At 56.6% G+C, this 27,924-nt stretch overlaps 1 protein-coding gene across 5 annotated transcripts; it reads left to right on the top strand.

Moving 5' to 3' along the window:
- Positions 1–1,062: 1,062 nt before the first annotated feature.
- Positions 1,063–27,597, top strand: VWCE (von Willebrand factor C and EGF domains). Of its 5 annotated transcripts, XM_027045254.2 has the most exons (20): positions 1,067–1,705; positions 4,199–4,293; positions 4,418–4,507; positions 4,810–4,938; positions 7,451–7,567; positions 9,808–9,924; positions 10,821–10,949; positions 11,907–12,319; positions 12,402–12,495; positions 13,728–13,810; positions 15,503–15,590; positions 17,303–17,388; positions 18,624–18,741; positions 19,234–19,319; positions 20,664–20,760; positions 22,140–22,222; positions 23,307–23,397; positions 23,479–23,561; positions 23,863–23,953; positions 26,477–27,597. In XM_027045254.2, the coding sequence occupies exons 1-20, from the start codon at positions 1,596–1,598 to the stop codon at positions 27,070–27,072; spliced, it is 2,796 nt and encodes a 931-aa protein (XP_026901055.1). In that variant the 5' UTR covers positions 1,067–1,595; the 3' UTR covers positions 27,073–27,597. The 5 variants fall into 5 exon arrangements, with proteins under 5 accessions (XP_026901054.1, XP_053059071.1, XP_026901053.1 ...); XM_027045253.2 differs by having other exon boundaries at positions 1,063–1,705; positions 19,234–19,299; positions 20,668–20,760; positions 23,307–23,561; XM_053203096.1 differs by having other exon boundaries at positions 1,063–1,705; positions 4,813–4,938; positions 23,307–23,561.
- Positions 27,598–27,924: the final 327 nt, after the last annotated feature.

Genomic DNA, 27,924 nt, shown 5'->3' on the forward strand with positions numbered 1-27,924 from the left:
CTCAAGTGAAGGAAGGGTTTTGGTTTATTCTTACTCTTGAGTAATTCAGGGCTGGGTTCTCGACTATGTGGACACCAGAACACTTTTTTAAAAGTAACAGGAATGCAGTATGAGGCACAGGGAGAAAGTGCACCTGTGGATGTTCTGAGGCAAAAAGGAAAGATGCCACAGGATCCTGAGGTTCCTTGGGACTCAGAATGGGTAGAAATAGGAAAGTCACACTCATCTTACGATACAGAATTTTGGTGACCTACTCGCTGAGAATTTGTTGCTTAGATTGGAAGATGGATCAAGCGTGACAAGGTGAGACAACAGGCCTGTCTTTGAACGTCTTCGAAAAGTCGACCTCACAGGTTCAGGGAGGGAGATTGGCTTAGTAACTTGCGTTCAATGAACAACAGTAACAACATAAAAACATGACAGCCAAGAACACCTCTACTGGAAACTTAGGTTCATGTGGATGCCGGGAAAGCCAAGTCCTATTGGGCTGTGTTGACAAAAGGATGGTGTCTGGAAGGAGACAAGAGTCCAGACCGTTGGTGGCACACCATGTTCGTCTGTGGTCGCGGGTGTTATTATGGGTCTCAGTGACAGCCTAAGGTGGCCTGTAGGAGGGCAGCTGTAGAGGCAGAACCAAAGGAGCTGGGATTCTTTACACTTCCTAACCAATGTAGTTCATCAAAACTGAATTGGGCTGCCTATTGACAGGGAGTTCCTTATCCCTGGAAGTGTTTGAGCAAAAGCCTGACTCACCGGAACTGGGCCGCTAGGGAAGATTCCTGCACAGGGCAGAGGGCACACAATCTGGTCATCCTTCCAGCTTCCTCCCAGCTGGACGATCCCGATTTTCATCCACCCCCCCTGCCTACCAGTCTCCGATTGTTGGCCTGGAGCAGCTGCAGAAATGGGCAAAGAGCAGCCTGTGGGTTCAAGACCCGCTAGTGCCCCCTGGCCGGGGCGCAGGTGGATCCACTGACCCCGCGCACTCAGGGTTCGCGTGCTGATCTGCTGGCAGGCTGGGAGCCGGCCTAGAACTGCCCAGCAGCGCAGTGACCCAGCGTCCCACCTTCTCGTGACAACACAGGCAACTCCCGCTCCACGGAGACCGGCAATGCCCCGGCGCACAGCCTCCCGCGCCAGCCTTGCTCCGGGAGTCTCTTTCCTCCCAGGGCCTCAGTCTGACGCCCACAGCCCTTCTCAGGAAGCTGACTCCCAAACCCGGGCAGGGGGTGTGGGCCGAGGCCGAAACCCCGCCCCCAGGGGTCCCTGATCTTTGCCCCCGCCCCGGGCTCCGCGCCTCCCCTAGAGGCCACCGGCCGGCCGGCGGCGCTGCCTTTTGTGCGTTTCGCTCCGAGGTGCCAGAGACCCCCCACCCCCACCCCCCCACTCCCGCCACAGCCGTCCGCCGCGTCCCCTCGCGGCCCCCGGCCCCTCCTCTCGGAGTCCCCAGCCCCCCTGCTCGGCTCTGCGTGCCAGCTCGGGGCTCGCTGGTTCGCTCCCCGCGGCGCCAGGAGGAGGGGCGAGGGCCGGCAGCCCCCTCCCCCGCGCGCGGCGCCGGAGCCCAGCCGAGCCGGGGGGACCCGCCGCCGCCGGTCATGTGGGCCGGACTGCTCCTCCGGGCCGCCTGCGTCGCGCTCCTGCTGCCGGGGGCCCCGGCCCGCGGCTACACCGGGAGGAAGCCGCCCGGGCATTTCGCGGCCGAGAGGTAAGCGCCTCGAGCCCCTCCCCTGCCCCGCCGCAGGGGCGCTCCCGGCGTGGGGCAGACTAGGGCGCCCCGGAGCCGCCGGCAGCCGCGCCTCGGGGCTCCCCTCCCGGGCGCTGTCCGTGCGCGGGCGCAGCCCGGGGAGGGGGGGGGGGTCCGGACAAAGAGACAGCAGCCTGTGCTCCGGGCGGGAACCCGTTCTGCGCCCCTGGAGGGGCTGTCCTGACAAGAACCTGGGGGGATGGAGATCCAGGCGCTGAGTGAGCCCCTCTGAGTCTACCCTGGCGCGCGGACCCCTGGCGAGGGCAGCCCGGGACGTGCCACCTGGTCTCCGGAGCGGCTGGTCGTCGCTGGCGAACGGGCCTCCCGGCCGCGCCGGCCGCGCCGGGGCTGGGGGCTTCCTCTGCGTCCAGGCTGCACGCACGCCCCTGGACCTTGGAACCGCCGGGCTCTCCCTGGGTCACGTTTCGGTTTCCGCCTGTGCGCGCGCGCGGGCGGGGGTGGGGTGTTTGCCCCTTTGCTCTTTCCCGGTTGATGCCACCCTCCCCTCGAGTCCCCTCCCGGCAGAGGCCGGGCCGCCGCGTGTGCGTGATGCTCCGAGCGAGGGAACACGGTGTCAGCGGGCGGCCTGGCCCGCGGCCACCGCCTCGGGGGGCGCGCAGGGGGGCGGCCCCGCCAGGCTCGCAGCTCGCACGTGTGCTCCGCAGCCACCGCCAGTTCCTGCCCAGATGGGCCGGGCCCCCGCGGCGTTTCACAGCCTTCCAGCCACCTGTCTCCCCGTCACCGCCAGCCCTAGGAGGCTCCTTGGGGCGCTCGGCCGCCGCCCACCTGAGGGCGCGGCTCCACCAGCCTCGCGAGCATCCTTCCGTCCGCCGCTCTGGTGGCACCCCAGCCCCTTTCAGAGCCCGGTCTGAGGAGCCGGAGCCACTGGCTCCTCTTTCCCAGGCTGCCGACAAAATCGCTCTAGCAAGGGGTAGCGGGTGGGACATCACTGCCAGCACCTCCCACCCCCAGCCCCCCAGCCCCCCAGCCCCCCAGCCCCGCGCTTCTTTGCTTCTTCTGTGATAACTTCAGAGAGGGGAGAGTCTTTGAGGCTCCAGGGACCTTCTGCTGCAGATGTTTCTGGACCGCTGTGTGCCGAAAGTTCCCCTTTCCGAAGCACTTGTCGCTTTTGACAGATACTCCCAGGCGTGGAGTGAGTCTGCCTTTCCCATGTGGCCAGTGCCTGCTGCGGCACCTGGCACGAGGCGCGTGTTCTGGGTGCTCCGCAGACTGCCTGAGTGGCAGCATATTCCCAGCAGCCTCCGTAGGGCAGGGTTTTCTTGTCCCTCTCCTGCGGTGCCCGGATTCCCAGTTCTAAGTAGGCTGGGCTTCATCTCGGCGCCTAGCCACCACAGGACCAGTTCCCCTCACCACCTCCAGCCCCCTCCCGGACTGTGCACCTGCTGTTCCCTCTGCCTGGAGCACCCCCACCCCCCTCCGCTCTCACAGCCTGCCCCTACTCTACTTTTTCCTGCCTCAGCCTAGATTCTGTCCTTCCAGGAAGCCTCCCCTGACCCTCCTTGGGACTCCAAAGCCTGTCCCATTGTGGCACTTGTCACACTATTTCGTTTCCGCCTGGTTGTTTGTCTGCCCAGAGCCCCTTGAAGGTGGGGAAAGTGACTTGTTCCTGGCTGTACTGCTATGCCTCGCCCAGGGTCAGGCACACGCTTCCCTTTGCTGTTTTGGGCAGCTTGCTGGCACCCCCCCCCCCCCCACCACCACCACATTGATGTCACCTGGGGAATGACCTCTCTCTGGCTTCTCTGGGGCTGGCCTCCTCCTTTGTCTCTTCTGCTGGTTTCCTTTCTCAACCTTTCCCTCAACTGCCATTTATTGAGCACATACTATGTGCCGGGTGGGCATCGCTTTTGACACTGAGGTGAACAAAAAAGATGAAGCCCTGGTCCTCAGAGAATGAGAGGGGAGACAGACAATGAACGAATCAACAAATTGATAAGTAACCGAATGCCCCAGAAAGTACGTGTTATGAAGAAGAATAAAGCAAGATAAGAGTGGGCAAGAAGGATCTCTCTGAGAAGGTACATGAGCCGAGAGACCTGGGTAAAGGCAGAAGAGAGTTGGGTGCATTTCTGAGGAAGAACCTTCCTGACGGAGAGAGCTGCAGGTGCAAAGGTCCTGCGGCAGCCATGCCTGGGGCTCTTCAGCCATTGCCATCTTTCCCCGTCAGTGCTGAGGCCCCTCTCTCCCGGCCACTCTGCCTCTGTTCATGTGGCAGGTATCTGTAGGAGGCTGATGTCTCTTCTCTCGCCCCTTTTTCTTTGTCCTGCCTCCGGGAGAGACTGTCTGGGTCGTTTTTCTTTGGGGACTTCCCACTGCCCCCTCTGGCAGGTTTCGAGAACTATTTGTTGACTGGCCGGGAGACTTTCACGGCCTGGTAGACCAGTCCCTTGCCCGGTGCGGAAATGTGGAAAAGCATTCTCTCCTCTCTTCCAGACGCCGGCTGGGCCCCCACGTCTGCCTCTCGGGCTTCGGGAGTGGCTGCTGCCCTGGCTGGGCACCATCCATGGGCAGTGGGCACTGCACCCTTCGTAAGTGCCTGTCCCTGTGCCCCAAACATCCTCCACAGCAGGGCGCTCACTCCCCGGGCTGGCCTAAATAGGGCAGATTGGGGGCCCCAAGCCCCCACTACCTCACCTGCATTTCTCCTCTCAGCCCTCTGCTCTTTTGGCTGCGGGAGGGGTATCTGCATTGCTCCCAACGTCTGCTCCTGCCAGGACGGAGAGCAAGGGGCCACCTGCCCAGGTAACGGGGTGGCGTGGGGGGGGGGGGGGGGCGTGGCTGAGACTATGTGCCAGGCACAGGGTTTGGTCTTAGAGTATCATCTTCCGACAACCACCTAGGTGGGCGTTCTCATCCCCGTTTTATAGATGAGGAAACTGAGGCCCGGAAGTTAGTGGCTCGCCCCGGGTTTCATGGCTAGTAAGTGGCAGTGCTGGATTTACGATCAGCCTTTCTGCCTCCCCAGCCCCTTCCCAGCAGAATTGAGGCGGGGACGGCCGGGAGTGGGGCATGGTGTGTGCTCACCAGTGTGCTGCCTGTTTCAGAAGCCCACGGACCTTGTGGAGAGTATGGCTGTGACCTTACCTGTAACCATGGCGGCTGTCAGGAGGTGGCCCGGGTGTGCCCCGTGGGCTTCACCATGACAGAGACGGCTGTCGGCATCAGGTGTACGGGTGAGAGACCTGGGAGCTGGCGGGGACGGGGCGGGAGGGGATTCTGTCTCTGCTGTCCTTCCAGAACAGTCTGCAGAGAGATGCAGGGCAAGGCTGAGCCAGGGAGAGCTCTGGTTTGAGAGTGGGCAGGGAGGTGCCGGCCCTCCAGATGCCCAAATATCCATCTGACAGATATTTGGGCAGCTCGGGGCCAGGAACTTGAGCGAGGGCCTGCGGTGACGAGTCGTGGGTTGGCCCCCGCTTCGCAATCAGAGGAGGGGAGACAGGTAAGGGTAACCGCAGCCCCGTGCGACGGGACCCTAAGTGGTGAAGTGTCTGGAGGCGGACCCACAGGGGGACAGATAACCAGGACTGAAGTCAGGGTTGACCACGGAAGGCTCCCTTGGGAACATGATGTTTGAGTCACTGAGTTTGAGTCACTCAATAATTACTGTGTAAAAGTGTGATTCGTTTGTGATTTCAAAAAGTTCTTTTTTTTTAATGAAAAAAGTTTTTGTTAATGTTTATTCATTTTTGAGAGACAGAAACAAGAGAGTAAGCGGGGAAGGGGCAGAGAGAGAGAGAGGGAGACACAGAATCCGAAGCAGGCTCCAGGCTCCGAGCTGCCAGCACAGAGCCTGAGGCGGGGCTCGAACTCATGAACCACCAGATCCTGACCTGAGCCAAAGTCCTAAGCTTACCCGACTGAGCCCCCCACGCGCCCCTATGATTTTAAAAAAGTTCTTACAGACCAAGTCTGTTACCTTCCTCAGAGGCAGCCTCTGGGACCAGTTTCTTGCATGTCTTTCCAGAGAGTTGAAAGAAAGCCTTTTTTTGAATTTGGACTTTGTAAAAATAAGGTCTCTTCTCCAAATATAAAAGTGAAAAACAACTTATTTTGGAACATTTGGAAAGTAAAAGGAGGGTAGAAGATGAAAACAAACATGTCCCCGATGTCCCTGGATATTTGTTCCTAAAATGAACTTGTTTTTTCTTCCCTTTTCCCTGGACGTGTGTGTGTGTGTGTGTGTGTGTGTGTGTGTGTGTGTGTGGCGCGCGCGCGTGATGCATATCTGTGTGTTTTATAAATTGGCATCAGTCATGCCTTATCCATGGTTTTTGCTCCTTATTTTGCTCACTTTATATGGTGAGTGGGGAACAGTCCTTACAACAGAATTTTTACCGGCCACGCCTGTGGCTGCTGTCACTGCTGTCCCTCATTTAGGTCGCCTGCAGTGTTTCGCTGTCAGTAATGCTGCAGGAAGGAGGCTTCTCATCGGCCTCTCTCAGTATTCCCAGAAGGAGAACCATTGGGCCAAGGGTCTCACTAAGGAGTTTTGGTGCTCGGGGCCCATTGCAACATCCTCTTCAGGCAGGCTGAAGCAATTCATCCTCCCCTGCATGTTTTTCATGGGGAGTACTTCCTGCCTACACTTCTTGTTGCCCAGGGGACTGGGTCAAGGAAAAGCCAGAGAAGAGTGTCAGAGCTAGCACCGAGCAGGGCAGCACTGGCCGCCACCACGAGGGATCCCGGTGGGATGGGGTTAGTCAAGGTGGGCTTCCTAGAGGCGGTGGTTGTGGTCCCGAGGGGCCCGCTGTGGGGAGAGCAAGTAGAGAGAATGCAGGTGTCCTGCAGGCACGGGGCCAGGGGGTGGGAGACTCGGATGCAGACTGCAGTGGGCGGTTGCAGATGCTGTGGGTCCTTGAGAGCCACCATGGACCACAGTTCTTAGAGGAGGAAGGGATGCCATGAAGCGGGGGTGAGGAGTTCTGTCCCCTGGTGCCTCTCACCCTGCAGGCGTGAACTCCCCCCCCCCCCGCCCCGCCCAGAGGATACTTGGATCCAGTCACCCCACCCTGGGCAGAAACCTCAGAACCTCATCGGCACTCCGCAGCCGAGCCTTAACCCACTGCTCCAGCCCTGTCTCCCGCTGCCCCTGTCTCTGTGCCTGGCCCCTCCTCCTGCTGCCTCCTGGTCCTCTGCCCAGTGCTCCTCCAGCGGCCGCTGGGGCCGGGTGTCACCTGGGGGGGCACGTATCACCCGGCCGTGCGCTTGCCTCACAGGCATGTGTCGTGGCTCTTAAATGTTATCAGACCGTAACCAGCCGGAGAGTCTGCGCCATGTCTTGGTCACATTTGTGTCCTCAATGGCCCCCCCTCCAGATCGGCTGTGTACAGGTGGTGCTCAATAAACACTTAGTGGACTTTAGTCAGCCTCCCCGTTCAGTCTCCTCTGCCCTGTTAGGGTCGCCCTGCGGTGGGGCCATTGAAAATCGTTCTGTCTCAGCCATGCTCTCTGTCATCTGGTCTGCGTGGGTCACAGAGCAGGAGCCTGGCCTCTCGGCCTCTGCTTCCTGGAGGTTCCCTCATGGCCGATGACCTTCCTGGGGCCTGGTCTTTCTGTCTCGGGTGGGGGTTCCACCCGGCTGAAGGCGGGCTTCTTGCGCAGACAGGGTCCCTGTGGGGTAGAGTTTTTCCCTGCACGCAGCCACGTTCAGAGTGGTCCGTGCAAAGATGTTTTCTCTCTTCCCAGACATTGACGAATGCTTAAGCTCCTCCTGCGAGGGCCAGTGCGTGAACACAGAAGGCGGATTTGTGTGTGAGTGTGGGCCCGGCATGCAGCTGTCTGCCGACCGCCACAGCTGCCGAGGTGAGTGGCCCAGGGACAGGTGACCACCACTGCTGGGCTCTGAGTTGAAGGCGCGGCTCTACCCAGCCCAACATGTGCACTTTGTCCGTGCATTACTGCGTCTTACCTTCCCCATGGTCCCCTGAGGGAGATACTGTATCACCCCCATTTTGCTGATGGGAAAACTGAGGCTCACCCAAGGCCGTTCTGTCAGTAAACACTGGAGTCAGCTTGAATCCTGGCATGTCGACTCTAGGGCCCTTGCTCTGACCCGGCACAACAGGGTGGAGGGAGGGGGCTGGAGAGGCCTAGGGGCTGGGCGGAGGAGGCCACCGAGGAGAGGGAGGGCCTCGTGGGACGTGGGACATGGGACACCGTGCCTGCTGCAGTCATTTACCCCCTGCATTCATTAGCTCCACCTGCCCCCAGTCTGGTGGGGAGAGGCAGAACAAGGTTGGGGTGAGGGGTCAGTGCTGGGGGAGCCCTGGGGAGAGGAAGGAGTCTTTGCTCCTGAGTGGGTAGGATGAGGGAGATCTTTGAACATAGTCACCCTTTCCTTTAAGATGACTTACAGAAGGAAGCATTCTCTCTTAAACGAGGCAGATGAGGGGAAAGCTGGCCCATGAACCTGCGCTATTATTTTCTATTGTTTGAAATGGTCATAAATGGGAAAATAAGTTTTAAAAGTTGCTAGTTCCAGACCTTCGCTGCCCCTCCTTCTCTCTACTCTGCCTGGGGAATAACCCTGGTGTCTTAGCCCTCTCCGGTTGCTGTAACAAAATCCCACCGCGTGGGCCGCTTTAACAACAGAAATTTGTTCTCACGGGTCTGGAGGCCGGGAAGTCCGAGGTCAAGGTGCCAGCCCATTCACTTTCGGGTGAAGGCCCTTCCTGGCTTGTAGCCAGTCACTTCTTGCTGGTTCTTACAAGTAGAGATAGCAAGCTCTAAGGGCACGATCCCATCACGAGGGTCCCCCCCCCACACCCCAGCCGCCTCAAGACCTCATCTAAACCTAATTAAGGACAAGAGACGAGCAGCAGACGGTTGCAGAACTGGATTCTGGCACCGTGCTCACACTGTGCGTGCCTTTTGGCATTTCATTCCCATTTCAAACTGATCCTGTGAGGTTGATACTGTTTACTTCCGTTTTCCTGATAGGACCACTGAGAAATTGAAGAAATTAAGTAACTTGCCCAAGATCATGTTAGGGCTGGGATTTGAACCCAGTTGTTCCTCTCCCTGCTTTTTCTCCTCTCAGCAACCTGTCGCGAAGGTGTCTCCACATCCGGGCAAACAAACCTGCCTTGTTCCTTTTTTTTTTTTTTTTTTTTTTTTAATGTTTTTATTTATTTTTGAAGGAGAGAGAGACAGAACATGAGCGGGGGAGGAGCAGAGAGAGAGGGAGACATAGAATCTGAAGCAGGCTCCAGGCTCTGAGCTGTCAGCACAGAGCCCGACGCGGGGCTCAAACCCACGAACTGTGAGATCATGACCTGAGCCGAAGTCGGACGCTCAACCGACTGAGCCACCCAGGCGCCCCACTGCCTTGTTCTTTTTAACTGCTTCCTGCTGCTCTGCAGCGCAAACACCCCCTAGTTTACCAACTCTTCTTTTGTTGATGAACATGTGGATTATTTCCATCTTTTCATGATTTCCAACGATGGTCTGGGGAAGCTTTGACAGAGGAGGTGCTATAGAAGCTGAGTTTTGAGGTATGAGTAGGAGTTTGCCCCCAGTCAAGATGCACAGGCATGCCGGGCAGACAAAAGAACATGGGCCAAGAGGGAGGCCCCCAAGAACATGGTGCATTTAGACGATGGCAGAACAAAGGTGAGGGGCAGGGAAGGAGGTAGGAAAGGCCGCCCGGGGGGTCGAGAGCTATGGTGGAGCATTGGTACCACAGTGGTGCCTGTGGGAGCAGAGAGTGGCCTGATCAGAGGTGCCCTTTGCACAGAACAGCCTGGAGGCCAGGTAGCAGATGGCTTAGGAGGGGCACAGGGGAGCTGCGTGAGGCCATTACTCTTCTCCAGACTAGACGCAAAGGCAGCCCAGGCTATGGTAGGGCAGTGAGGATGGAGAGAAGAGGGCTGGTCCAGGGAGAATGTCACCGATAGGCTGAATGTGGGTGGTGAGAAAGAGAGGGTTTAAGATGGTCCTTCACGGCCCTGAGGATGGAAACAGGAGAGGAAGACGGGGGAGCGCACCATTCCGATACTCCGTGGGGGGGAAATGACCTTCAGGCTTGCCCTGGTCCCTTCCAGACACTGACGAATGCCTCGGGACCCCCTGTCAGCAGAGGTGTAGAAACAGCATCGGCAGCTACAGGTGTTCCTGTAGACCGGGTTTCCATCTCCATGGCAACCGGCACTCCTGTGTAGGTAAGGTGGGGGGACCCTGTTGTCTTCATGGTTAGGCTGCCAGCCACCGGTCACCTGGACAGGGCGAGCCCAGGGACGGGGACGGGCCAGCAGTCTGGACCTCCTGGCTGCCTGGAGCCCATAAGCACTTGAGCGTCTGCTCAGAGCCTGCCTTTTCCTGGGGTTGGCGTGGCTCCTCACGGAAGACCCTGTCTTGGACTTTTCCTGGCCACATGCAACTTTCACCCTGTTATGTTCCTCTTCCACCCCTCTCCCAGATACACCCCAAGGATTCCTCTCTGCTCACCCATTTTCTTGGCTGCCTTTGCTCCCCTTGGTAAATAAAGCATGTTAGTCTTGGTTCCTCTGGTTTAGAAGGAGACCCCTGTTTTCTCAGCCCATTAGCAGATATTTCCAGAAAGGGATTGGCATGTTTGGCTCAAGCTTGGCTCATGGGTTGAAGGTGGGGTCCCGTGGGCCTGAAAACAGACCTTGTTCTGGCGGAGTTTGGTATTTGTCCTGAAGCCTACCTTGAAGCAGTGCCGTGATTTTCGAGACTCTTTTCAGAAGGGGCTGCACCATCTCAAACCTGGCCCGTGGGATGGTGGAAGGTTTGGAGATGACATTCCCAGCAGGGCTCATCCCCACCAGCCAGCGTGTAACCACTGCTGCGTGGTGCTGGGGGACGAGTCACCGGTGCATCCATTAAACGCCAACTGGATGTATGAACCTTCCAAAGGGACTAGCAGTAGATTGTGGCCCCACTCCTAGACATCTGAGTCACCTCCCACACTCTGAGGTAGGGATGGACCCAATCAGAACATGGCTGGGAGAGTCTCCCAGTCTCTTCTGGGCTCAGGGATGGAGGGAGAAGTAGCCTCAACAAGGCGGCTGTTGGCAGCGAGGCTCTCCTGCAGATGTAAACGAGTGTCGGAGGCCTATGGAGAGGCGAGTCTGTCACCATTCCTGCCATAACACCGTGGGCAGCTTCCTGTGCACATGCCGACCTGGTTTCAGGCTCCGAGCTGACCGCGTGTCCTGTGAAGGTGAGCGACCGTTCATACCTGCCCTCCTAGGCCCCAGCTCCGTCCCAACCTTGGGCCGGGTTTTACCAGGCCCCGCCCCCGTCCCACCCAGCCCCCCCCCTCCCTCCAGCCCGCAGGCTCCGCCCCCTCCCACCCAGGCCACGCCCTCCAGCCCCAACCTTTGGCCAGTTTCCCCAGGCCCCGCCCTACAGCTCCAAGGCGCCGCCCCAACATTAGGCCCGTCCCCCCAGGCCCCGCCCCGTCCCAACCAGGCCCCGCCCTCCAGCTCCATCCTTAGGCCTGTTTCCCCAGGCCACGCCCCCTGCCCTCCCAGCGCTGGGCCTTTTTCCTTTTCTACCCATTCTTTTTCAATTCATTTTGTTATTTCCAACTCTTCACTTTCTTTCTCACTTCTTCCTTCTACTTCTTTACCCATTCGTCCTCCCTTGTCATTTTACTGTTTCCCTAACCCTTTTGTTTTCCCCCAAATGGTAAAAGGTGGGGGGGGGGGAGGGGGGAGAGGAGCATGTGACAGGAGTCGCAGTAACCTGGGCTCCCAGGGACACTTTGGACGATGTGGCGTCAGTTCGCTCTGCCATACTTTGACAGTGTGCCTATAAACATGCGTTTCCGATCATCTAAATGCCGAAGATGCTCTTTCTAGCCCATGGCAAGCTTTCCCCGGGCTGTTCCTTCATCCCGAGCCTCAGCATCCCCTCTTGGGAAGCCACGTCTGGGCGGGGCAGCAGGGGACCCACTCCCAACTTGTCATTGGGCCTGCTCCTGTAGTGCTTTCCCCTCAGCCTTGTGTGATGGTCACTGTAGCCCCCTTGGTCTAGGGTGAACTGGGGGTATTAGACTCTTATGCTGATGAATAAAAACTGGTCCACGGACATTCAGTGACTGGCGGTGGGCTGCAGTCTCGCCTCCTGCCACTGCTGCTGCCTCCCTCAAGAGACCCCCGTGCTTCCGTTTCAGCTTTCCCCAAAGCCGTGCTGGCCCCCTCTGCCATCCTGCAGCCCCTGCAGCACCCGCCCAAAATGCTACTGCTGCTCCCAGAGGCGGGCCGGCCTGCCCTCTCCCCTGGACACAGCCCTCCTTCCGGAGCCCCGGGGCCCCCAGCTGGCGTCAGGACCACCAGCCTGCCATCTCCCACCCCTGCACCACACACTTGGCCGCCAGCCACCCTGGTGGCCACTCCTGTGCCTAGTGCCTCCCTCCTGGGAACCCTGGGACCTCCCTCGCAACTACAGGAGGTGACTCCTTACTTGCCCAGGGGCCCAGAGGCCACGTGGTTGGCACCAGGGTCCTCTGCCTGTTGGCACCTGGGAGCCACGTATGAGTCCGGAAGCCGCTGGACAGAGGCTGGGTGTTCCCAGTGCCAGTGCCAGGTAGGTGGGAGGGATCCCGAGGGCTACCCTGGTCCAGTGTCTGGGGCCTCGTGATGGCTGGAAGTCCTGCTTCTGCTTCCAGAACGGGGAGGTGAGCTGTGAAAAGGTGATGTGTGAAGCTGCTTGTTCCCACCCGATTCCCTCCGAAGATGGAGGCTGCTGCCCGTCGTGCACAGGTGGGAGCTGGTCTGGGGGAGGCGAAGAGTCCCCCTCATGATCCTGCTTCTCTTCTTCCCCAGCCCTTCTGCAGCTGAAAGGCTGTTCTCTAACTTAGGGGTACGTTAGAATCACCTGAATCATTAGAATCTGGGGGCCTCACCCCCAGAGCTTCTGATTTATTAGGCATGGGGTAGGGCCTGTGGATTTGCGTTTCCAGCAAGTTCCCAGGTGATGCTGAAGTTGCTGGTCCAAGGACCACACTTTGAGACCCACTGGTCCACGCTGTGGTATCCCTCAAGGGGAACTTTCCATCTTTTGGGGATCCTTTTTGAGCCCCATTCATTCATTCATTCATTCAGTGAGTTCCTCCACATCTCCCTTCTCCAGATGTCCCCTTCCCTGTCCCAACTCCCCTCCCACAGCCAGAGGAGGGATCCTTCACCAATCCTGTCCTCTTTCCAATTCCCTCCCATGATCTGCTTACAGTTTTTCATCGGCTTCCCGTTGCTGCAAGGATAACGACCCTGAATCTTAACGAGTCCTTCAAACAGAGCTTGGCAAAACTCACTCTGCACACGAATCCCTGGGATCTCGTTACAATGCAGCGTCTCCTTCAGTAGACCTGGGAGGGTGGGGGGGGCCAGAACTGCGTTCTCTGAAGCTCTGGTGATAAGATGCTGAGGCCACTGCGAGTGGAACAGCAGTGAAGACATCTTCCTAAGGGTTAGAATGAGCATAGACTTAGTGGTGTCTTCAGGATGTTCGTGGCCTCTTACCACGTTCCTGCTCTATACTGAGCCCTGATCGCGAATGGCTGTGGATCTGTCCAAGTCCCTGCCCACGGTGGTGTTCCCATTTTACGATAAAGACAACTGAGTCCAGAGAGGCTAAGTGACATGTCCAAGGTCACCCGGGTTCCTGAATGGACAGGCCAGGTTTTGAACCCAGGGCTGTCTGGCTGCCTTTCCTGCCTTATGGGGAAAATATGCCAGGTCCTGCATATAGTTCTAGGTTTACAGACACGAATGGAGCCCTCCTGGGCCATCTGATGTGGGTGTCTCTTGCTTACCCCTCGGGGGGGGGTGGTCCTAGGACTGCACAATTCTGGGTGCCTGGATCTGCCACTCCCAGGACATCCTGGCTAGTGAGAGAATGTTCCAGGTACATTATGCCTGGAAAAGTAATGAGATCTCAAGCTTCCACCACTCTGAAGAGGTCTGATGCCTCCACTCCTGTTTGTCTTTCAAAGGCTGTTTTCACAGTGGCGTCATCCGAGCCGAAGGGGACGTGTTTTCGCCAGCCAATGAGAACTGCACCGTCTGCGTCTGCATGGTGAGCCTCACAAGAGCCCTGAAGCCTCGCGGGTGTTTTCCTAACCTTTGGGGGTTTTAGAGGAAGAGGGAAAGGTCGGGTGTTAAAAGTGAGCTTGTCAAATGGAAGGAGAGTTCCCAGGTTGTGGATTTTGGTTGGAATCTGTCGAATTTAAAGGCGTGGGGGTCTGTGGAGTCAGGGAGGCTTCTGCTGAGCAGGAAAGAGCCAACAGGCAAACAGGGTCCATCTGTCTAGGAAGGGGAGGGGATGAAACTCCCTCGGAAACTTCCCACCAGGGAGGCTGTTTTTCTCTCCAGGCAGAATATTTGCCAGCACAATAGAGGTATCCACATCTGGGAGGGAGGAGGCTTATTACCAGACGCCGCTTGTTAAGAGTATTATTTCGCTTTAGGCAAATTCACTTCTGTAAGAATAGTTATGAAGCACCTACTGTGTTCCTACTGTGACGCCAGGTGCCGTCACACAGATTTGATTATGAGCACGCAGCGTGCACCAGGCACGGGGCTTGGGGCCTTTCATCTGTTGCCTTACCCGAGGCTCCTGCAGCTCGTCTGGGTCGGCTTTACTGTCCCTGTTCCACAGATGAAAAGACCGAGGCCGGGAGGTGGCAAGAGGTCTGTCTGTATCCAAGGCCCGGGCTCTGATGGCCAACCCTCACTACCAGCCTCTGACCATCACTGGCCTGGCGGTGACCGCAGAGGCTGCAGTGTGAGATGGGGGGTGAGGCAGGTAGACAGCCACCTCCACGCTTTCCTGGGCTCTTCCTGTGTGCCACACACACGCAGTGGCCAAGCGCTTTCGTGGATCATGTCATTGTGTGTATCCTCAGGGATCCCCGACGGAGGCACCTCTTCCACCCCATCTCACGGATAGGGAGACTGAGGCTAAGTGAGGTGATGGACATTGTCCAGAGTCGCACGACTCGTTCGTGGAGGAGCAAGCACTGCAACTCACCTCTTGCTGCTCCAGAGGTGGGGGGGGGGGGGGGGTATTTTTTATTTTTTTATTTTTTTGAGGCGGGGGATTTTTATTTTTTACTTTTTGCCTTAACTTCAAATTTAAAATTAAGTTTTAACGGGCACCCCGGTGGCTCAGTCCGTTAAGCATCTGACTCTTGGTTCAGGTCATGATCTCACGGTTCGTGGGTTCGAGCCCCACGTCGGGCTCTGTGCTAACAGTGCAGAGCCTGCTTGGGATTCTCTCTCGCCCTCCCTCTCGCTCTCATCCTCCCCTGCTCACACACACACACACACACACACATACTCTCTGTCTCTCTCTCTCTCAAAATAAATAAATGTTAAAAATATTTTTTAATAAAAAAGTAAGTTTTAAATTTAATTCTTTGAATAGCCAATAGAGTCACATGGTTCAAAACTCAGATGTACAGGAAGGTGTCTTTGATGGAGGAACCTCTGTTTGCCTCTTCCCGGCATCCTTCCAGAAGCTTCTATGTGCCGTGGGAGGATGTTCTCACCACACCATAGCAAATGCCAGGAACTAAGTCCCTGCACATGTCCTTGTTGTCACCATGGTGGCATTCAAAAGGTTTGGGATGGCTTCCTTTTGGAGGCTTTGGTCTTGGACAGGAAGCTTGAGGGGTGGTGTGAGATAGGGAATGAGCTTGAGGGGCCTTGGGGCCTGGTTCCCCTCCTCCCCTCTGCCCTCGCCCACCACCATCTCTCCCCTCCTCAGGCCGGAAATGTGTCCTGCATGTCCCCTGAGTGTCCTCCCGGCCCCTGTCAGACCCCCCTGAAGTCAGATTGTTGTACTTGTATTCCAGGTAAGTGAGTCTTTGGGGTTCCGGGTGGGGGACTTGGCTTTTGTGTGTGTTTTTGGGAGCAGGGTGAACAGAGCAGGGGAAGGAGATTGAGTTTTGCTTCAGAAACTCCAATCAAGTGAAGCATTTCAAAGTGCCAGCTTAACTGAGCGCCTACTATGTGCATGGTGCTTTAGATGCTAGATTGGGCTCACAGCCCAGTCTGCCCCTGCTCTAGGAGGCGCCTTCAGCACGGCCAGGAAGGGGTGTGAGTCTATCCTTGGCATGGCTCTGTCTTGAGACTGGAAGGGCGTCTCCCCTTCCCCACTAATGAGTTGGTCCTTTGTTGAAAATGTGGTTCTCTTTTCCTGGGATGACCTCATCATCATCACAAATGTTCCCCGACGGCTTTGTGCTGCTGCCTGCCAGCCCTTGATCTCATTGAATCCATGTGGCACAGCCTTGAGGGAGTACGATTCAGAGGTCCATTTCATAGATGATGAAACTGAGGCTCACGGAAGTCATTGCTGCCCAGAGACATAATGGCCAGTTAATATCAGAACAGAACTGGAAATCAAGGCTGCCTGATTTCAAAGCTGGTGTTCTTTAAAAAAATTCTTTTTTTTTTTTAATTTTTAAATTTGTTTAACGTTTTAAAAAATATTTATTTATTTGAGAGAGAGAAAGACTGAGTGCGAGTGGGGGAGTGGCAGAGAGAGAGAGAGAGAGAGAGAGACAGAATCCCAAGCAGGCTCCAGGCTCTGTGCTGACAGCACAGAGCCAGACGTGGGGCTCACACCCACGAACCGTGAAATCATGACCTGAGCCGAAGTCGGATGCCTAACCAACTGAGCCACCCACGTGCCCCTAAAAAATTATTTTCTTAACTTTTAAGTATTATTTTTAGCTAAGACATTTCTGAATAGGTAATATACTGCCTATGAAGTAGGAGCTTTTATCAGTTCTTATCAACCCCATTCTACAGATGAAAAGATTGTGGCTTAGACAAATTAAGTATGTCCCCTCGAATCCCTCCCTAGTGGGTTGCGTAGCTGGGATTTGAACCGAAGGCGGTCTGACTAAGCCAGGGGGACCTGGGCCAATTTTTAGGCTGTTTTAAAAAAAAAAAATTTTTTTTTAACGTTTATTTATTATTGAGAGACAGAGAGAGACAGAGCATGAGCATGGGAGGGGCAGAGAGAGAAGGAGACACAGAATTCAAAGCAGGCTCCAGGCTCTGAGCTGTCAGCACAGAGCCCGACGCGGGGCTTGAACTCACAAACCACGAGATCATGACCTGAGTCAAAGTCAGAGGGGAGGCTCAACCGACTGAACCACCCAGGTGCCCCTAGGCTGTTTTTATCTGTAGGGGGGCAGTCTTCAGAGGAGAGGCTCTCACTGACTCCTCCCTACCTCCAGGGGATGTCATTTGTCCCAGACCTTGTCTTGGGTGTCTGGGCCAGTCTCTTTTCATTTCTTCTTTTTTTTTTTTCTTACTCTTTAGTTATTCCGGGATTCCCTCCCTTTTTGGTTAAGGACCTTAGTTTGCACATGACTCACTCTCCATCAGTTTTTAAGCAACAGCTTATTTTTTTTGTCAAGGGTTTGGAGGGGAGCGGTTGGCTCCCTGAGTGTGGGGTATGCTGGAGGGCATGGTGGCAGTGTTAGCTTCCCGAGGGGCCCCCCCCCCACTGTTCCCCTTTCTCTTTAGCTGCCTCTCCCTTTCTCCTCTGCAGTGAGATGCTATTTCCACGGCCGGTGGTACGCGGACGGGGCTGTGTTCAGTGTGGGAGGTGATGAGTGTACCACCTGTGTCTGCCAGGTAGGTGGGTGTGGGGGAGGGGAGCAGGGCGCAGGACTTTCCCAGCATGCCTCGACCAGGAGACTAGGAGCTGCCACACGGAAGAAGGGAAACTGAGGCAGCAGGGGCATTAAGAGGACCCGCGTTCACCAAGGCCTGCCCACAGTCTCCTTGGAGTTCACCCTTCAGCAGAGCTATTTATAGAGCACCTACTGTGTACCCAGAACAATGCCAAATGCTGGGGACACAGCTAAGCACGAGACAGCCCCAGTCCCCTCTTTCAAGGAGCCCACAGCCTAGGTGGGCTGTGGGCTGGTGACCGGGGCTCCTCACCGGAAGGGAAGGCTTCTTGGAGGAGGGATGTTAAGCTGACACCTGAGGGGTGAGGGAGAGGAGCCTGAGGCAGGTGTGCCTGGCAGAAGTGAGAACGCACAGCCCGTTCTAAGGCCTGAACGTGTCCCTGCTGCCTGGGGCACAGAGTGCAAGAGACTAGGCCAGAGAGGAAGCTGTGCATAGGGAGGGTCCTTGAGTTGGGGTCTGAGAAGCAGGGCCTGGGGCAGGATTCTCGTGTAAGTCATCTTCGGAATGGCAGCCAAGGGCAGAGGAAGGAGCCAGGTGAAGACGGGGTCTCAGGCTGACTCCACAGGGAGCTCTGGAGGGAGTTGCACGGCAGAGACGGGTGTGCGCAGAGATCAGGGAGCTCGCATCAGTTAGTTGTATGCACTCCCTCTGCTCTCCGGGAAGTGGGGGTAAAGGAACCATCCAGGCACCTGAAGGACTCGGCGGCTGTCAACCAAAGGCAGTCCTTAGAGGAAGGGGTCGCGGGGAGGAGGGGGCCTCACAGCCTCTCCCACAGACTCAGGAAGGGCTTTTCTGGCCAGGCTGAGGGCTCTGGACTTGGCAGAGCTGATGACCGGTTTTAATTGATGGAGCCGTGCGATCATATTGGTGCACGAGAACGTTCTGTGGCTGCAGAGTGAGGGTGCACTGGGGTGAGAGCAGAAGGCTGTTGCACAAGTGAAGGGAAGGGGTGCTGGGGCTATGGCCCGGGCAGGCGGAGACCCCCAGCCCAACAGCTGGGACGTCCCAGAACGTGCTCCTGGCCTCCCCCCAGCCACCTCCACCCCCATCCCTGGAGATTCTTTGTCACTTTTAGGAGAATGACAGCAGCAGCCTGGCAGCCTCCTCTTCAGCTTTCAGATGGCCCAGGGCCGGGGAGCTGCCCTCACTGGCCCGTGTGCCTGGTTCTCTTCCAGAACGGGGAGGTGGAATGTTCCTTCACACCATGTCCGGAACTGGATTGTCCCCGAGAGGAGTGGTGGCTGGGCCCTGGACAGTGCTGCTTCACCTGCCGGGAGCCCACACCCATGACAGGTGAGGGCCCCCAGCCCTGCACCCCAGGGCGATGCCCTCCAGCCCAGGGCGATGCCCTCCAGGAGGGAGGCTGAGCTTTGCGTGCAAAGACTTAGGGTGTGTGTTTCTGTAAGCGTGTATGTCTCTATGAGTGTGTGTGTGTGTGTGTGTGTGTGTGTGTGTGTTTGCAGTATTTGTGCGAGTGTGCCCGTGTGTGTGTGAATGTGTGTGCTTATGGGTTTGTAGGTTAACTGTATGTCTGTGCGAGGTGCCTGTGTGAACCGGGCACACGTTTGGAGGGAAGAGTCACTAACTGAGGGAGCCCACAGACAGCTGCGGGCAGCCCCTGGGTCCAGCAGGTGGCGGGACAGACACCCGGGGAGCTGCCTGGGCAGTGTGAGCGAGCGGAGGTGGCTGTCCTTGGTGGGGTGTTGCTGTAGGTCCGGTGGGCGCTCAGCACCTCCTTGGCGCTCGCGCCCACCCGAGCTTTCTCCCTCACTGTCCCCCGGCCAGGCTGCTCTCTCGACGACAACGGGGTTGAGTTTCCTATTGGACAGATCTGGTCTCCCGGTGACCCCTGTGAGTTATGCATCTGCCAGGTGAATGACAGCGTGCACGCCTTCAGCTGCTTCCCCCGGCGGTCCCTGCCTCGCCCCGAGCAAGCCCTTCTGCCCTGCGCGGGCCCTCCGGGCCGGGCACCCCCTGCTCCAGAAGCCGGGCCGCCTCAGCCCGCCCCTCGTCTCCCTCCCATGCTGGCAGGTTCCATGTTTACAGGAGGGGCTGGGACCCAGTTTCTTCTGTCCTCAGTAGCTCTTTTGGAACAGCGGAGCTTGGCAGCCTGCCTAAATGGGGTGCCACATGCTGCTTGCGAGGACTCGGGTCCCAAGAGCAGGTTTCCCCGGGCACAGGTAACTGAAGGGGCGTAACGGCCCGCGGCTCAGTAGTGCAGGCCTTTCCTGCGAAGCTGCAGTGTTTCCTTCGGGAACGTGAATCTGTGACCTCAGTTCATCAGAAATGGATAAGGAGGGGGTGCTCGAGCTTTAGAGTCCGGTTGACCCCGATATGCCAACATAGCCACTTACCAAGAAACACCATTGTTTCGGCTCGTTGAGTACGCACGTCGGCTTTTGTGCCGAGTTCTTGATTCACGCCTCGGAGCTTAGAGCTTTATTTCTCAAAATGAGGTCCCTGCACCGGCGGTGTCCTCGGCATCACCTGGAGCCTGTTGGACATGCACAATCTCTAGGCTGCTCAGACCTCCGGGCTCAGAATCTGCATTTTAGTCCCCGGTGACCCATGTGCACACTGGTGTGCGAGAGGCACAGCCCCCAAGTACCTTGGATGCGCCATTTGTTAAAAAGCCTTAGACCCTTGCAGAACTTGGGAACGTTTCCTTGGGATTATAGTCGGGAGGAGGGTACCTCCGCTGCCTTTCCCCTTTGTGACTGACCCAGGGCACTCGTAGTCTAAGAAAGCTTTGTCAACGTTCAGATTCTCGGAGGGAAGAAAACAAACATATGTGGTGCTTTTGTCTTCTGAAATAGACATTTCCGGTGGAATAGTTTTCTATAAAAATAGGATTTTATTGTACTCTATAGGTTTGGGGTGAGCCAGGGTTCCAGGGAAAAGCTGAGAGAATTTGGATGGGGTGGTGGTGAGCTGTGGCTGTTGCCAGAGAAGGACAGGAAGCCGAGGAGACCAAAACCCCGCTCTGACCTTCCTTCTCCTTAGCCTTCCCGGAAGGCTCACACCCCCTTTCCCAAGGAGCCGGTCCTCTGTGTGGGGGTACCTGCCACGTCCTAGCTGCATCATGGCGCCCTCCAGGCAAGCCTTGGCCAGTCTGAGGCATTGCCCTCTCTGGTGGGAGGGAGGGTGGGGTCGGGCAAGGAGGCCGGGCCCGGTTGTGTCAGGTGGGGTCTGGGTGAAGTTCTTCCTTCCTTCAGGCAGATGGCTCAGTGAGCTGCAAGAGGACAGACTGCGTGGACTCCTGCCCTCACCCAATTCGGATCCCTGGACAGTGCTGTCCGGACTGTTCAGCAGGTAATTTCCTGCTTGTGGGGCTACACAGCGCCCCTTCCCCCCCACATCTGGGCTCACCCTGCCCCAGGTTCCTCCAGACAGGACCACACAGGCTTTATCTCCGGTCATCCTCACAACAGCCCCATGGGAGAAACCCATTTTACAGAGGAGGAAAGTGAGGGGGGTGGTTCGTAAAGCAGTTTGCCCAAGGCAGGCCCGGTCTGGGTGCTAGAAGCAGAGAGAAAGATATGCTGAGTTTGTAGCCTAGGTGGGGTGACAAAGTTTCACACCTGTGAAACAGGAACAGTGAGAGAATATAAAAATGATACTTTTTGGGGGTGCCTGGGTGGCTCAGTCACTTGAGTGTCCGACTCTTGATTTCAAGTCGTGATCTTACAGTTTGTGGGATTGAGCCCCTCATCAGGCTCTGTGCTGACAGTGTGGAGCCTGCTTGGGATTCTCTCTCTGTCTCTCTCTCTCTCTCTCTGCCTGTTTGCATGAGTGTTCTCTCTCTCTCTCTCTCTCTCTCTCAAAATAAGTAAACTTAAAAAAATGATACTTTTTTCCATTTTTTAAAATTTTATTTTTACATAATGTCTACACCCAACGTGGGACATGAACTTATAACCCCAAGTTCAACAGTCACACGCTCTTGCAACTGAGCCAGCCAGGCTCCCAGATACTTATTTTTTTTATATTAATTTTCACCTGTTCTATTATTTCAAAAGTATTGAAGAACATACAGAGAGCAAAAATAAAAACAATTTAAAAGGCCCCTTATCACTTTTAGCCTCATGGTTTTGTTTTTTTCATCTCTTTTCAAGACATAAGTATCTTTATCTATATATAACATATCTATAACATGTATCTATAAGTAACAAATAATATATCTAACATATATACATGATAAAAGAGTTTCCTGTTGTCCTGTCACCTCCTTTTATACTTACTCGAATGTGATAAATGGCATCGAGGTGGCAGCCCTCAGATCTGGCCTCTGCGGGCTTGGGGAAGTGGAGGGAGGCGGTGTGGGGGAATGTTCTGGAAGGTGGGGGGTCGACGGGGGAGCAGAGAGGATGGCTGTGGTGCCGGGCTCTCAGGTTGTGTCTCCCAGTCCCCCTGGCTTGATCTTGCCCGGTGAGGGGCAGGGGAGGAAACGCTTCCCTCCCTGGAAGAAGAGCCACTCTGACCCCTCTGCTAAATCCAGTGCCAAAAAAAAAAAAAAGTCCGCGCCCAGTCCAGACCTGTGTTTTGTCTCTTCTCCAAACCCCGCGCTGACTGCCTGGGGCTGGCCTGACCTTTGCTCCCGAGAAAACTCTTGGACCTTCATCCTTGGCAGGCACCTACCTGGTCACCAGCCACCTTCCTGGCTGGCGCTCACCCCCTGCTTTCTCTGGCAGGCTGCACCTACACAGGCAGAATCTTCTACAACAACCAGACCTTCCCATCCGTGCTGGACCCGTGTCTGAGCTGCATCTGCCTGGTAAGGACCACCCAGACCTGACCCCCGTCTGTGGAAACTCCACAGACACTGACCCCTGCTCATGAACCTTGGAGGCACAATCCAGAACCTTCCAAGAGAAAAGTCATCCTGGGTCACGGTGAAAGTTGGCTCCCTCCAGCCCTACCAAGGGTGAATCTTTACTCGGGGCCAGAGAAATATTTTTTAAGCCTGCCCAGCGAAAGCCCTCCGCTTCTGGGTGATCAGGGGGAGTCTTGGGGGCTCCCAGTAGTAAACACGTGCGTGCTCGCTGAGGGTGCAAGGTGAAGGCCTCAAGCCCAGGACTCTGAGCTGGAATCTGTGATATACTCCCATCATCGACTTCTTGCTGTGTGCCGATCCAGCTCTCGGCCCTCTCTCTGCATGAGCTCAGTTAATCTTCGGGGGAATCCTCTGAGGTAGGTGCCAGGGTCATGTCCATCTGCTAGGTGAGGAAAGTGAGGCACGGAGAGACGAAGTCCTTCCCTCAAGATTCTCACGCTGGTCCACTCAAGTGCCAAGAATCGAATCCTAGTATTCTGAGTCTGCGCTCCGGGAGGTGAACCTTTGCCCCTAAGCCAGGCTGCCTCTCGGTCTGAAAAAGCATGAGAGATAGTTAACATCATTTAGTGTTTGGAAAATGGGGGAAAAAGTCCTATTCCTTGTCACGCTGGAAACGTCCGAGGCCAGTCGAGTGAGCACACCAAGTGGAAAGGGACAAGGTCTACAGAAACAGAGAAACTCAGGGTGAACGTCTCGGGCCTCTGAGTGGCCCTATTTGTTCACGTGCTTCCGGGAGCTTCAGGCTTCTGGGTCCTTCTGTCTCCTCGGTTTCTGGTGCTCACCTTTCCTGGGTATTTTGTGGATTTGATCGGCAGGGACCTGTTGAAAGATGAGCAGCACGGTCAAGGCCAGGCCCTTGGCTCTGTGGGGCTTGCGTTCTGTCGAGAAGACAGACTGAGTGAATGAACCTGTCCCCCAACCGTGGTGGCTCTGATGATTGCTCCGTGGTTATGCGGCTGTCCTTCCCGAGTGTCCCATCAGCTGCTCGGAGCAAAAGGCCTTGTGTGTTTTCTGTGTCCCGCAGCTGGGCTCGGTGGCCTGCTCCCCGGTGGACTGCCCCATCACCTGCACCTACCCTTTCCACCCCGACGGGGAATGCTGCCCGGTCTGCAGAGGTGAGTGGGACCAGCACCCCTATGTCCGAGGCTCCCAGCTGGGCCTTGGCCCTCATGGGCCTGTCCCCTCTGCCCCCGCAGATTGCAACTACGAGGGAAGGAAGGTGGTGAATGGCCAGGTGTTCACCTTGGACGATGAGCCTTGTACCCAGTGCACGTGCCAGGTAAGCTGGGCCTGGGGATGCAGGGGCTGCCCGGCCAGGGACTGCGTCTGGCCTGTTGTCCCTTTGCAAAACTGTAAGTCCCCTCAGCCAACATAAGCCCACCTTCCTCCTGCCTTCCCAGCTTTAATTGCCGGCCAGCATGCCTCCAGATTTGATGGTATCCTCCCTCTTTGTGGTCTCCTTAAAGCGGCCCTGCTGGTCAGCCTCTGTCCCAGGAGCTTTCTGTGGGTATAAGAGGCGCGTGGGGTGCTGTCCTGGGACGGGATGGGGCTTCCTCACGTGTGTCCCTGTGCTTCCCCAGCTGGGAGAGGTGAGCTGTGAGAAGGTGCCCTGCCAGCCGGCCTGCTCGGACCCCTCCGCGCCCCCTGGGGACTGCTGTCCCTCCTGTCCAGGTGAGCGGGCCTCTGGGCCCTGGGGCTTCTCCACTGTCTTCCTGAACTTTGCTCTTGCCAGAAACGGAGAACTTGTAAAGGGCTGGGTGTGAGACACCCAGGCTCAGTGAGGGAACGCGTCTGGCTCGAGGCCACACCGCCAGCACGCGGCGAGGACAAGCCTGGGCTCGCTCATCCTCATCCAGCGTCCCTTGTGCCACATCTGTGACACCTGTGTCTCTTTTCCTTCATTACCTCCTCCCTTAATCTCCTTTTCTCCTCTTTCTCCCTTTTCCAACAACAACAACAACAACAACAACAACAACAACAAAAAAAACACCCCACAATTTAGGAACTGAATCAACTTGGCAGGAGAGTAACCACAGTATGTCCTGAATACTAGGTGTTACCATCTCCAGTTTCCTGGTGAGGAAGCAGAGGCGCAGAAGGGTGGAGGGGCACGCTCAAGGTCACGTAACTGACGGGCAGGAGAGCCGGGATTTGAGCCCAGAGTTGATGCTTTTTAGCTCCTGCATTGTCCTGACTGCTGAACACGATTTTCATTTTTTTGTCCACTCCATCATGAGGGTCCACCCGTGTGGCTCTTTCTGCAGAGGTACAGATAGGACCCAGACAAAGTGCTGTAACACATGGCTTTAAAGTACCGACGTGGCCCAGAGCTGGCCGTTGTAAAAAGCCCCCAGATACTCCGGTTTGCTCACCCTCTGACTTTTAAGCTGACGTTTGGACAGTTTCTTGCTTCTTCTTTTTCTGTCTATTCATAATGGACCTGCTGTGAAAAATCTCGGGTCCGACAACTCTGTTCTTTTCACACTTTGTGAGTTGTGTCGGGGCCCTGTGGTTAGCAGGTGGAATCCTGGGCCATGGGGCACTGGCGGTGGGGGGGGGGGGGGGTGGGTGTGGCGCGGGGACCCCAGCAGCATGACAGCGCGTAACCAGACGGGGCCCCTCAACCAAGCGGCAACTTGCCGTGGGGTAGCCGGCTCCCCACACGTCCTCCAGCTCTACACCATGTGCCTTGAATTTAATTTTTCCAATTTAACACGCCCGTAAAGTACCTTACGTGTGGCTATTGTATGTTTTTTTTTTTAATGTTTATTTATTTTGAGAGAGAGAGAGAGCGCGCGCACGCTACTGAGGGAGGGGCAGAGAGAGGGAGAGAATCCCAAGCAGGCTCCGCGCTTGGGGCGCACGGGGCTCGAACCCACAAACCTCAAGATCACCACTCAAGCTCTAGCTGCTGGTGTTGGGCTCAAGCCGGGGTCTCTCCGATTCCTTGCCCCGTGCTGTCTTGCCTTCACAAGGGGAAACAGAGGCCCAAGGAGGTAAGGTGCAGAGCCTGGCTGCTTCTCCCAGGAACACTCCACCTTTGGCTCCATTCGCCATGCGCCTCTTCCTAACAATAGCTCCTTTTAGGGAGAAGCCACTTTTTGTTGAAATAGAATATGAATTGTTTCCTTTTGCTACTTAATAAACATAACAGTTTTCTTGAGATGTAATTCATGCGCCAGTTAATTGGCACACTCAAAGCATATAGTTCCGTGCCTTCGGGTATATTCAGAGTTGTGTGTCCGTCTTTCAGATGATTTTTAAAATCATTCCAGGGGCACCTGGAATGAAGTCGGTTAAATGTCCGACTTTCGCTCAGGTCACGATCTCACGGCTCGTGAGTTCGAGCCCAGCGTGGGGCTCTGTGCTGACAGATCGGAGCCTGGAGCCTGCTTCGGATTCTGCGTCTCCCTCTCTCTCTGTCCCTCCCCTGCTTGCATTCTGCCCCCCGCCTCAAAAATAAATAAAAAACATTACAAAAATTCTAAAAAGTAAAATGTAATCATTCCAGGTTTTATGGATTTGACAGCATCTGTCTCCTTCTGATCATACCTTTCTCCAATACTCTCCCTTCTTATGCGTCTTCACTCCTTGCTCTCTCGGCCTAAGCCTCTTCCTTTGCTTGTTCTCTGCCCGTGTGTCAAGCCCTTATGACGTGCCGGGCTCCAGGCTGAGACTCCAAAAAGTTTTTTGTTTTTTTTTTCGATAGACTTTTTTTTAGAGCAGTTTTAGGTTCACGGAAAAATGAGCAGACGGTACAGCCTCCCCTGTCACGAACATCCTGTACCAGATGGTCCGTTTGCCACAATCCACGAACCTCCACGGACACATGGTTATCACCCAACGTCCGTCCGTCCTTAACATCTGGGTTTAGGCTGAGCTTTCCCATGCACCGTTCATTCAGTCCTCAGAGTGACTCTGTACGTCGTGATGATGCCCATTTCACAGATGAGGACACCGAGGCCCAAGGGAGTTATGTGCCTTATACAACATCACAGAGCCAATGCCTGGCAGAGTGACTTTGGGGGATTGCCCCCCTCTATTCAAGGTTCCCTTTTGGTCTCTCCCTGGAGGCAGGGGCCAGCTGGTCCTTACCCGGTGTGAGCGGCCTCCGTCCCCAGGGCAACTCATCCCAGAGCCGCCTCGGCCGTCCGGAGAACCAATATGCATCTTGATTCCTCCTCTTCTCTCTAGATTCCCTGGAAAGAAGAGCCGTGGAGTCTGGCAAGGCAGCTCGGAGCCCCCGTGGGGACACTGAGGCCCCGGTGAACTGTAGCTCGTGCCCGGGCCCCCCAGCAGCGTTGCCTGAGAGGCCAGTGCCCCATGTTCTCCAGCTCCTCCTCAGAACGAACGTGACCACCACGCAGACTCTACCCACGAGCCCCTCAGGAGACCAGGCCTCACCCTCACCCCATCCGGGGTCCGGGGGCACATTCCCAGGGGAGCCGGGGGCCTCCCAGCCCTCCCCGGGGCCTTTGATCCTTCCAAGAGCCTCCACTCTACCTCTAGCTGCTCCCGGGGCTCCTGGGCCTCCTCCTGTAACCCCAGAGCCTGAATCCTCATCCAGAGCCCAGACAGCAACCAGACAGCCCTCTCCGCCTGCCATCGTCCTGACTGAACCGTCAGCCCGTTCTGCGATGGCCCCCAGCCCCTCAGAGACCCCCGCCACCCTCCTCCGGCCTCGCAGACTCTCTCCCGCTGCCTCCAGACTGTCTGCGGCCCTGGCAGTCGTGGCCAGCCCCAGCCCCCGGCGCACGGGGACCTCAGAGGGGGAGGAATCCACCGGGTAAGCCGGCCTCGGCTTTCAGGGCCCTGCCTGGGAGACTTCGGACACAGAAAACTGCCAGGGGCCCTGGGCACTGGCAGGGAGGCTCTGGGGCGACCGAGGCTGGTGACGCCAGAGGCTCACTGCTGCAGGGCTCCTGGGGGGGATGGAATGTCCCCGGGGTCCAATGCAGCCTTGTCCCCAAGAAGCATTTGGAATGTGCCGTGAGAGGAGGCAAACGGCATTCTCCACGGTCACATCCTCCTCGGACACCACGGCGGCCTGTCTTGGAAGGAAGGCTGGGGCTGCTGAGCTCCCTGCTCTGGAGAAGAGTCAGAGGGCCTGGGAGTCCCCTGGGATTGTGCCTCCAGCCGTCCCTCGTCCCTCCCCGAGATTTCCCGATTAAAGGCTGTCTCCGTCTAACCCCCTCCGCCGCCGGCTGCCCTGCTCCTTCACGTCTCGCCTTTGGAAAGGTGGGGAAATGTCACTCCGAGCCCACCGGTGGGAAAGTAACACCCCACCTCCACCCCACCCCACGCCCCGGCTGGGGGGAAAAAAAAAAACCTGAGCTGAACCGGGGCAGGGGGGGGTCTCGTATAAGCACCTGCTGACTTCGATGCTGGGAGGGCTCCTATACTGGAAAGGGAAAAGACGGACGGAGGAGGAGCCTTCGTAGGTTGGTTTCCCTGGGTGGGAGCCTCTGGAATTAAACAGGAGCAGGGTTGGTTTCCCTAGGGCACCCTCTCAGCAATGGCACCTGAGGGGTGGGAGGCAGGGAGGGCAGCCAGGAGGGGGAAGCCCCGAGGCCTCAGCCAACCCCCTCTGAGGCTAGGATGGCACTTCAGAGTTGTCCTGAATTGGGGCCCAGGGCCAGGGC

The sequence above is a fragment of the Acinonyx jubatus genome, chromosome D1, assembly GCF_027475565.1.
Source record: "Acinonyx jubatus isolate Ajub_Pintada_27869175 chromosome D1, VMU_Ajub_asm_v1.0, whole genome shotgun sequence".
Lineage (NCBI taxonomy): Eukaryota > Metazoa > Chordata > Mammalia > Carnivora > Felidae > Acinonyx > Acinonyx jubatus.